The 10,994-nt window shown below is 33.2% G+C and overlaps 1 protein-coding gene across 1 annotated transcript; it reads right to left on the bottom strand.

Annotated features, from left to right (window-relative positions):
• Window positions 1-3,762: 3,762 nt before the first annotated feature.
• LOC149174191 ((-)-limonene synthase, chloroplastic-like) lies at window positions 3,763-7,593 on the bottom strand. Its single transcript, XM_089419225.1, has 10 exons — window positions 7,269-7,593; window positions 6,943-7,145; window positions 6,734-6,849; window positions 6,363-6,571; window positions 5,693-5,802; window positions 5,378-5,476; window positions 5,078-5,293; window positions 4,830-4,968; window positions 4,463-4,711; window positions 3,763-4,220 (listed from the first exon to the last, which is right to left on the bottom strand). The coding sequence occupies exons 1-10, from the start codon at window positions 7,533-7,535 to the stop codon at window positions 3,921-3,923; spliced, it is 1,908 nt and encodes a 635-aa protein (XP_089275351.1). The 5' UTR covers window positions 7,536-7,593; the 3' UTR covers window positions 3,763-3,920.
• Between the last annotated feature and the right edge of the window lie 3,401 nt (window positions 7,594-10,994).

Genomic DNA, 10,994 nt, shown 5'->3' with positions numbered 1-10,994 from the left:
GTACTTTAGCACACCATAAGAGGAAACCCTAGCTCATTATGTTATGTTATTTGATCATATATATTATATGAATATTTGGTAGACACTCTCCTATAACTTAGCGCACTTTTCGGTTGCATTCGACACTCCTGTGGTAACTCACATCCTATGTGTCACAAAGTGATGTTTCAACTATCACACTTAGAAATAAGTTTCACTTTGTTGTCACTTCAGGGTATGCATGTGGATTTTGAGTCATGTGTTGATGTTATCTAGGTGTGGGATGATCATTTCATGGCTTGTTTCTTCTCTCTTGTCTCACTGATCCGACACTTGCCTATTTTTGGAGCTTTCACTGTCTTTATGACTTGCTCAATATTTGACCAATATTTCTACCCTTTATAACTATGCATTGTGTAGCCTTATCTCATAGTGAAGCACCCTTTTCTCCTAGAAGTGTGCAGTATGTAGTCACTACCTCCAAGGATTGCATATTACATAATCATAATGCACAATATATGCTTTGTGCCCTTAAAACTATGCAAATCTCTCTCCTAGTGATTCTTCCATTGTACTTTGTGTAGTCTCAATCAATATTCAGGCCTCACTATCTCCCTGACCTACAAAACTACACAATCACCTTAGTATTCTCTAAATTATGCACTGTGCAATCATGGTGAGAAAGCCCGCCTCACTATGTCACTATCTCCCTCAGTTGGGGAGTTTTATCTTCTAGATCCTCAGAAATAACAAATTATGAAATCATAGTTAGTAAGCCTTTCTCACTGTCTCATTGAGTTTCTCAAATGCATGGTTCTTTGTCTCTTTCATTCCAGAACTATGCACTACGAAATCACAGTGAGCAAACCTTCTCCCTTGCCTCATTAATTCCCTTGATTTTGTTGTCCTACTTCCCTATCCCTCAGTTACTGTGCATTGCATAGTAATAGTGACTAGACCTTTATCATTGTCTCCTGGAAACACACATTGTGAAATCCTTGAACCTCCTCCTCAGTATGACACTCTATCCCGGGTTTAATTAGTTGATTTCATGAAGAAGTGTTACACAACATTTTTTCACTGTCCCTGTACTCCCCACTCCTTGATCCTGGAGGACCTCTAGAGTGAACCCCACATGCTTGGCCTTCATGAAGAAACTCCCATTGTGTCCCTCTTCATGAGCATCTCAAATCCCTTTTGCACCAATTCCCTAAAACATGGCTTCTCTAAGCCCTCAACGCAAAGCCTTATTGTGCCTATATTTAAAAGTGGGGATAAAAATGTTCCCTCTAACGATAGGGCCATTATGATTAGCCACACTTTAGCCAAACTATATGGGCTCATTCTGGAAAAGAAGATTAACCTCTGGCTTGAAAGGCATGTTAAAAGAGCTAAAGGCCAAGCTCAATTTTAGAGGTATCACTCAATTATTGACCATGTTTTCACTCTTAGGATCATCGTTGAGGAATGTTGCAATAGTAAAATTGAACTCTTTTTTGTTTAGTTGAGTTTAGAAAATCTTTCGACATGGTCCCTCGAGATAAGCTATGGCAAAGACTCGAGGAGATGCTCTCAAGTTAAGAATTGCCATAATTTGGCTATACGAAAATGTTGTTGCCAAGCTTAAGACTACCAAGGGTTGGTTTATAGAAATTAAATGTAATATCAGTGTTAAGCAAGGGTGACCCCTTTCCCCTACCCTTTTTTGCATATACATCGATAAGCTAGAGGAGTGTTTGGAAGTCGTTGGTTACGATGGCCCGAAGCTTGCTAATATGGTCATACTCTTCTCCTTTATGCTAATGATATCATTATTCTTGCTAGAAGCTATGATGATCTTGACAAACAACTTAAAATCCTCCATGATTACTGCTCCAAGATGGGTATGATTGTTAATACTAACAAGACTAAGTCATGATAATTTAGTCCAAAAAGATCAACCATGATAATTTCATCTATGATAACAATTACTTGGAGATAGGGAAAATTTTAGGGTCTAATATTCATAGGTGGGCTAATTTTAGATGCTTTTTCCAAAAAAAAAGATTTACCAATTTCCATTTTTTTCTTAAATGATTCGCCCAACTTTTATAGTACAAAATTATTTTACCTTAAAAATCGCCAAAATAGTATATCGAATAATATAAAATCATTGGAAATCTAAATATTTCTACAAAAATATGACCAAAAATTTTACAATTTCCATATTAGAGACTAGTAAGATTCGCGAGGGTTTCTAAATTTTAAGATAAGATTTCATCCTTAAAATTTTCCCTTCTTGGAGAAGGTTTCTTCATATAAATATTTAGGTATTGACATTTATCATCAGCTCAACTAGAATTATAGCATTGAGAAAAGGATTATTGGAGATTGCAAAGCTTATTACGAGCTTAAAAATGGTTGTAAGTCATCTGATCTCTAGGTTTGGAGTAAGAAGAAGTTCCTCTTTGGGACTCTCGTCACCCCTATTATTTTATATGGTTGTGAGGTTTGGGGTTACAACATATCTAGAGAATCACGGAGGAAGATCGAGCTAATCCAAAAGCATCTTATAACCTACAACCTCAAGATTAAAGGAAATATTCCATATCCTATCCTCTTCATTGAAGTTATCCTTTCCCCCATTGAAAGCATGGCTATGTTTAGGCCTCTCATGCATGTATAAGAAGAAGCTTTACAACATGGAAGTCAAGAGGTTCCCCAAAATCACCTCTAACTCTAGCCAAGACCCCCATCTCCGGTTTACGCAGGGATGATGCAAGGATGCCTAGTCTTGGCTCGTCTATCGGGGAATAAAGGAAGAGATCATCCTAGAGACGAAGGATAAAATTAAAAATGCTATTACTTCCAAATTTAAGGAAAAATTGTGGGTTGATAAGGAGCTATAGGGGAAAAGGAAACTAAAGTATTATAAGGAGGTGATCAACATCACTCTTGCTAACCAAAATTATCTTTATGCCTCAACTAGTGCTAAGAAAACAATGAAGAAAGAACTAATTCTCATGAGCTTCGAAGTGAAACCAGAGGTTGGTCTATCCCTAAGACACCTTGGGATGAAAAAATTTGCCACCTTTGTGATACTAAGAAGGTTGAAGATGAAAAACACTTTTTCTTAGATTGTCGGCTCCTACTCACATCTTATCTCATTTCCATAGCATTTGCCATAATACACAAAACTATAGTAATCTAGCAACCCTTCTTTCTCCCTTTTTTTTATCATAGAAATAAAATTTTAAAAGTCTTAATTAATTTCATATCTTTAGGTCAAATATGCCATATCTAAAGTTAATCATCAATGTTAGATATTAATTTGTTTAAAGTAAAAAAAAAAAATGTTACATATTAATTCCTTTAAAGTAAAAAAACTAAATGTTAATAGATTTGTTTGTTTACTTTTGATAAATCCAAATGTTTAAATTAGTCTAGTTTTTAATATTTATATATAATTGTTTATTTATTATAAAATTTTTATTACAATATTATGTTTCCCATTGATTTTTTTACCAAACTAAAGCACAACTTACTATTCTTTTTTAAATTTATTATTTTATTATATACATATATAAGTGTATAATTATTTAATTTCATTTTATATAATCAGCTCAACAGTCACCAATTAGATGTACTTGGGCCTGCACAAAATTAATTTGACATTCGGTCGCCTGATACAGAAAATCTGCTTGCGTACCTTTCTGAGATTGGCTGTTGCGTGTTTGGTAGTAATTTTCAACATTTTTGTTATCACATGGGGAAGATGAAGCCACAGATTTTTGCATACACCCATTGGAAAACGGATACCAACTTATTGCTGCTATGATTTGTTACAAAAGCACAGGTTGAAGGACCATAAACCGATATCAACTCATTGTTGATAGGATTTGTTACACAGGTACAGGTTCAATCACCATAAAGCGATATCAACTTATTGCTAATAGGATTCGTTACAGAGGCACAGGTTCAAGGATCATTCTGCGGACCAAATTTTTTGTCTCCATAGTGGCATTGCTAAATCCATCTCGGTATAGGTAGAGGTGGTGGAGAGCTCTTGTTATGTCAAAAGCGTGTTTCCTGGCAGGCATTGGAATATAGCTATCGGGTCGTAGAAATTCCCAATTTAATTCTTTGATTACATCACTTATCATGGCGTTTATATGTTGGAGAGCATCTTCCTCTGTTGATCCCGGATTGTCTTTCATATAACACGATATGCAGGAAGCTTCTTCTCCACGGGTCCTGTCCGCCTGCATTGAGTACCATGACAATGACAATGACAGTATCGTGGTCATCCTTATGTCCATCGTAGATTGGAGAATATTTTGCAAATCAAGTGTTTGATTTATTTACGATCTAAGTTTTCAAAATTTAAAATATTTGGAAATCTGCAATGAAGTTAGGCTCACGACATCAATTAACTAGTACAAAACCAAAACCAGTGTGAAGGTCACTATACAAATTGCTTCCGTCAGCAAGTGATTGGTAATACCTTGTAGCAGCGTGTGTCACCGCGTAGTCGAAGGAAGGAGGATGCCAAATCGTTGAATCTCGACGGAAAATCGATTCCCGTCAAGACGCGCTCAGGAAGCGGTACGTCCAATGTGAGGATTGGTGTCAATGCTGCCGCTCGATAAGCAGAGCTAATTTTCCCGTTCTCGTAGTACTCCTCAAACGTTGGCAGGTTACCACTGGCGATCCACTTTGCTTCTTGAATATATGACTCGAGATAAGCCTCCCACTGCAAGTGCACACATTAACTAATTACCAGGCCAGTAGAACACTGTAACAAATAAATAAATAAATATTAATCTCTGCAAATATATATATATATATATATGAAATGCTAGCTTCCATACAGCCTTTCGAGCATAGTTGAGGGTGTCTCGGCCTTGTGTCTTCTCCGCCTCTCTGGCCATTTCAGTTAGGGCGCTGTAGAGTGCCATGTACACTGTTTTCATATAATCTGGAAGGCGGTCTGTCTCCGAGGGATCCCATCTGATGAGGCATTTATATATAAACGTTAAACACACAACTTTTGGTACTGTAGAGACATTATAGACACAAACGATTATTCTTCTAAAATTCATTGAATGCACATCACCACCTCCTGACTGCTTCTGTGAAGAGTTCGATTTCGTCCATGGTTCCAAAAGTGTCGTAGATATCGTCAAGAACTGTGTTAAGATGACAAGTTTGGACAAATCCCAATCTGAATGCACGATGTTTGGGGTCAGTCGCAATGCAGGACCCCAAAGTGTAGTATTCCACGTGACGGTGCCGGCTGAAGTCCAGTTTAGGCAAACCCGAATCTTTCCACCATCTACAGATATCATGGGCTTTAAAATTATTCCCATCGAGTCAATGTTTGTCCATGAAAAAGAAATCTAACAACACAACTCATCACCTGCAGATATCCTGTAACTCCTTTAGTTGTAAGGAGTGAAACATGTTGAACTCCAATTTTGCGAGTTCTAAGAGTTTTTCGCCATCCATATATTGTTCCCTGGAAAATGAAATGTAAAGTATTTCAGAAGAGTTTAAAAGATCAGTTGTGTGGTAGAAAATCATTAGGATAAACCTATTTCAACCCTTTTATTAATATTTTAATAATAAATTTAATTTTAATATCCACTCAAAAAATAAAGAAATCTTCACTTTCCCTTGAATATGTAAAATCCAAATGTCAAAAACAGAATTGACTTGAAGTGCGCGCTCCTACTTATTCTTCTTGAGCCATGGACTAGTAGGATGTCCAAATACATCCATGTAATTCCTAGCTTCCAATCTCGGCATATTTGTGTGCCAACCATATTCCAAAGCGTACTCTATCTGCTAGTCACATAATTGAAACAATAACATAGCATCATCATCGCATACTCTAGGCTAAAAAATAAATGAAAAACATCACCGCACCACATTGTGAAATGAAACAGTAATGACATGATCATGTATTTGTAGGTGCTGTCATCATTTTGTAACAGAAAAAGTGAAATCAAAAGAAATTGATTTATTATATTGTAATACGTGATGATATATTTGTAACAGAAAAAGTGAAATCAATTATATTGTAATACGTGATGATATATTTATAAGTTTTTTAGAAAGGTTAAATTTGAAATGTTTAGAAGTAAGTTGTGTGTGGGTAGAAAATTCAAATTATGATGTAAGTTTAGCTGAGATTTAAATTATCAGATAAATTAATATGTAAATAGTAATTAAAAAAAGTGTCAGCTCAGTAATCTATTTTAAATGGATAATAAGTTAAAATAGATAGATAAATAAATTTCATTCAACATCGTTACTATTCAATCTGCTGCCGTGTATAAATTGCAACCTTTAATGATGAAATGAGTAAGCTTCTGAGTTGTGTTGGCACCCCTGATACTCACCTCTTGTGAAAGACTACACACGGAAATCTCTTGCATGGCTTCCTTCAAATATTTTGAGGAGAAGATTTCAGCATCTTCCATGACTTTCTCCCCGGGAAAAGCAATGAGGGAAGCCCGATATAAATTAAGAGCACTTCTAATCTCTCCCTCCGTTTTACGGGGAGAGCACATAAACTGTCCGTTTTGGTCTTGGAAATCCTTCAAAACCTCTGAAATGAATACAATCTTTTAATGACGTCCGTTAAGAAAAAGACCATGCAATTTGACAGAGTTCAAAACAAAATTTAGATGGCAGCTTGGCTGGCTTCCTCAAAGAAATTTATCCAATGACCAGAATTCAGAATTTTTAACTCTGGCGATGGATGGCCAACCTGAGGACACCAGGTATCCGTGTAGACGAAGAGTTCGAAGTCCCAACGCAGTCGAGTTGAGATCAGTGACAACACTCTCTCTCCCACATCCAATGCCTTTTTCGACGCTCCAATAACTGCAGGCCATTGTAAATTCCTGATATAATGAGATGTATTTCATTTATAAGGCATAAATAAATAATGATGAGAAGGGTTATACGGTGGCTGACCTGTAAACATAATCCAACGCTGATTCTATCTCATTTTCGAAATGTCTATCGATCCCCAAACGTTCAACACTGTCGACCATCCAAAGGCGTTGAATCAGATCATTCAGGGGAGTGATTAATTCGCCATTCTCCTCTGACATTGAATTGAATAGCTTCTTTACTTCCCCAATTAGTCTCTCCGCACGTTCAAGGTAAGAAGGTTCCTAGGACATATAAAATAAATTGGGAAAATAAATTATTGCACTAATTCTGAAGGAATTAGGACTGACTATAAACAAGAATAAATTCAACTGAAGCTGAAGCTGAAGCTAAAGCTAAATACTCACCCCATAAGGCGCGGAAAGGGACTGTATGAAATCATCGTCCCAGAGGTTGGAATGGTAATCACCTCTGCGTCTTATAACAGCATCATCAGATACGGCGGTCCTCAAATTCATGCTCATGGAAGCACCTGTCATTAGTTTCCCTTGCCTGCGCATTGCGACATTTGGAATTGTTATATGGAGAGGTTTAAGCTCACGACCAGACCTGTCGATGAACGATGTGGGCAGGCACAAGTGGGAAGGCAACGAGATCACAGAAACAGGAAACATCCCTGCTTGCTTATAATATGATGATATGAGAGCTTTTGACCTATGAGATACCTCGAAATAATGAAGCAAAATATAAGCTGCCAGTGGTATATATAGGGCTTCTTGCCCATGTACGCTACAGTTTAGATACCTAGTTTTGTCCGAGCACTGCTTTCCATCCTTCACTTCAGTTTATCAGCGTAGATTCCTTTCCTTGTCCCGACGTTCTTGCATGGTCAGTTGATAATCCTTTTGTTAAATTAAAGTTATTAAAGAAAGGTGTGAACTTGGATTATGCACATATATAATTTTTTTTAAGTACATATAAATTTAGTTAAGCATACATTATTTAGAATAATAAATTTGTGTTTGTATTTCTTCATGTACATAGATAAAAATATGTTTAAAAAATAAATATTTCATAATAAATAAACGAATAGAGCATAACATCGCAGTACGTCTCCACAACTTAAGGAATTTATGATGATACATAAAGTATTATTACCTAATTATGCAGTGATCTTTTAGATCTCATTATAGATTTCTTTTCTGTTTAGGATGCTCCCTTTCTAGGTTAGTGAATACCAGAATACTTAGTAGATATCAAAATGGATAGTACCTTTTCTTATGGATATATAATTTTTCGTTTGAATTAAAGTGGATACTTCTTTGTATAAAATTAAAAAATAATTTAATATTAATAACAATAAAACATTTAAAATATTAAATTATATTTTTGAATTATTATATATTAATCTTTTATTTATAATTATAGAGTTGAAGTGGATTTTTACCTACATAAAACTAATAGAATATTTAATATTAATTTGGATTTTTTTAATGTATATATGCAAAAATATATTTTTATAATGGAAGAGTTTTTTCTTGATAAATAAAGTAATATAACATAATATTGCACTTCAAAACTAAAGGATTTTATGATGATAAATAAAAGTTTATCATCACCTAATAATGTAAGAATCTAATGTACTATTTTACTTGTTTTGTCTTATTGATATTGAATTTTTGGCTAGTTTCATGTAGGCAAGTACCCACATCAAATCCCTTTGGGTTAGGTGCACTAATAGACATTAAGATTTTATTAGGAATAATACCCACTAATATGGGGAGGTATGCCTTGGGTTTTCCCATGACATAATATATATGTATATATAGTTAATTTCACTAGCACAAAAAGGTGACATCAAAATAGATGATGGAGATTTTAGTAAACATGTTTATAGTGTGTTTTTAAGAAGCTCACGGGTCATATGCACATAGTTGAGTCCACTAGTTTGGGCAATTGTAGTGCATCCTTGTTACTAAGTTCCATAATGCAAATACGTAGTCATTGTTCAACCTTAAGGATGTCCATCCTATTACTAGGGGTATGATTAATATTATAAAATTTCAGGGTAGAGTAACACATAGATATTACAAAGAATATATGACTTATATATCTAATGAAAAATATTGTGCATGTGTTATGATGTCCATAGAAAAAAATGAAAAAATGTGTCCCTCTACTTCGTTTTCTTCTTCCAATGCACCAATAGTCGAGAACAATTGGGAGCAAAAACACACATGTGATTTGGAGAACATAATATTGTCATCTTTTCCATTAGGTACTACTTTTTCCTTATTTTTCCTCAAATAATTGAGTCTTTTTCCTTAGTCTTTCTCAAATGAATTGGAATAAAATTTCAACTTCAATAAAATCATTTTTTGTTTCATAAACAACTTTCTTGTTTTGTGTCTAATGGATCCTTGGAACCTAAAACCCGAAACTCATACTCCCAAGATCTTGATCATAGAAATGTGAACCAAAAACCTCTAATGCAAGAGGTAGAAATGGAGAACCAAACATTCAATTCCTAACCTTCATTATAATATAAATACTAATATATTCATATAATTTATATTTGTAAGACACCTAAGCTTTACATTTAGAGGGGAAGACCATTTCTATTATCCAAGATGTTTCACCAATTTTAACACCCTAGCACTAGTGAGATTCTTTAAACTAATAGACCACACATTTCTATCAATTGGTGCACAAAAATAAATATTAAGATTAGCTGAAAATATTAAATCTAATCTAAAAAGATTTGAAATTAAAATTAAATTATATAAAATTACTCAAATATTCAATATTAATTAGAACAAAAAAATATATATAAAATAGCATTTGAAATTATAATATTATTACATATTAATTTTTTATTATAGATTTGAACAGGATGTTTCCCTATATAAAACTAATACAAATTTTAATAATAATAACAATAAAATATTTAAAATATTACATTACATCTTTTAATCCTTATATATTAATCATTTATTTGTCACTATAGAGTTGAAGTGGATGTTTATGTGCATAAACCTAATCAAATATCCAATATCACTTTTGGATTTTTTAATGCACATATGCAAAAATAAATAAATAAATTATAATGAAAGAGTTTTTTTCATGATAAATAAACTAATAGAAAATAATATTGCAAGTATGTCTTCACAACTAAAGGAATTTATGATAATAAATAAATTATTATTACCTAATAATGTAAGGATGTAATGTACTATTTTATGTGTTCCCTTATTATTGATATTGAACATTTTGCTAGTTTCATGTACACAAGTACCCACATCAAATCCCTTTGGGTTAGGTCCACTAATCTATATTAAGAATTTATTAGGAATAACACCCACTAATGTGGGGCAATATGCCTTGGGTTTTCCCATGACATTTTTTGGGAAAAAAATAGTATATATTACATACTTTTTTACATATTATATGTTAGGGCTTGTCCAAGTGTCATCACAAAATCATGTGAGTCAATGTATCTTGCCACATCATTTGTGGAATGTAATTATTGAATTTCTAAAATGAAGGAAATGTAAAATGTATGGAAGACCAAGGGTCCCACATGGAATATGAAGAGTCACCTAATTTGTTATAAATACATCTCCATGAGTCAAGAGAAAGGACTTTTGAGACTAGAACTTTTTGCATAAAACTAAATATTAAGGCTAGCTAAAAAGATTATATTTAATCTAAAAATATTTGAAATTAAAATTAATTTATATAAAATTACTCAAATATTCAATATTAATTAGATCAAAAAATATATAAAATAATATTTGAAATTCTTATATTATTACATATTAATTTTATTTTTTTTTATTATAGATTTGAAGTGGATACTTACCTATATAAAAATAATAAAAAAAATTAATATTAATAAAATAAAATATTTAAAATATTACATTACATTTTTGAATCATTATATATCAATCTTTTATTTGTGACTTTAGAGTTGAAGTGAATGCTTATAAAGCGAATCGAATATTCAATATCACTTTTGGATTTTTTAATGCATATGGGCATTTATATATATATATATATATATATATATATATATGAAAGGGTTTTTTCATAATAAATAAAGTAATAGAACATAATATTGCAAGTATATCTCC

This window comes from Pinus tabuliformis, chromosome 4_1 (genome assembly GCF_031772625.1).
Source record: "Pinus tabuliformis cultivar Carrire ecotype Pingquan chromosome 4_1, CPIR1, whole genome shotgun sequence".
NCBI lineage: Eukaryota > Viridiplantae > Streptophyta > Pinopsida > Pinales > Pinaceae > Pinus > Pinus tabuliformis.
The sequence above is the reverse complement of the archived record's forward strand: the minus strand, read 5'-3'. Positions and strand labels throughout refer to the sequence as shown.

Excerpts from the sequence above, each read along its gene's own strand:
- LOC149174191 (XM_089419225.1), bottom strand. The coding sequence starts at position 7,535 with ATGTTTCCTGTTTCTGTGATCTCGTTGCCTTCCCACTTGTGCCTGCCC. Across the intron at positions 7,146-7,268 it reads CCCTTTCCGCGCCTTATGGG|GAACCTTCTTACCTTGAACG; the intron begins GTGAGTATTTAG and ends TATATGTCCTAG. Across the intron at positions 6,572-6,733 it reads CGGATACCTGGTGTCCTCAG|AGGTTTTGAAGGATTTCCAA; the intron begins GTTGGCCATCCA and ends TATTCATTTCAG.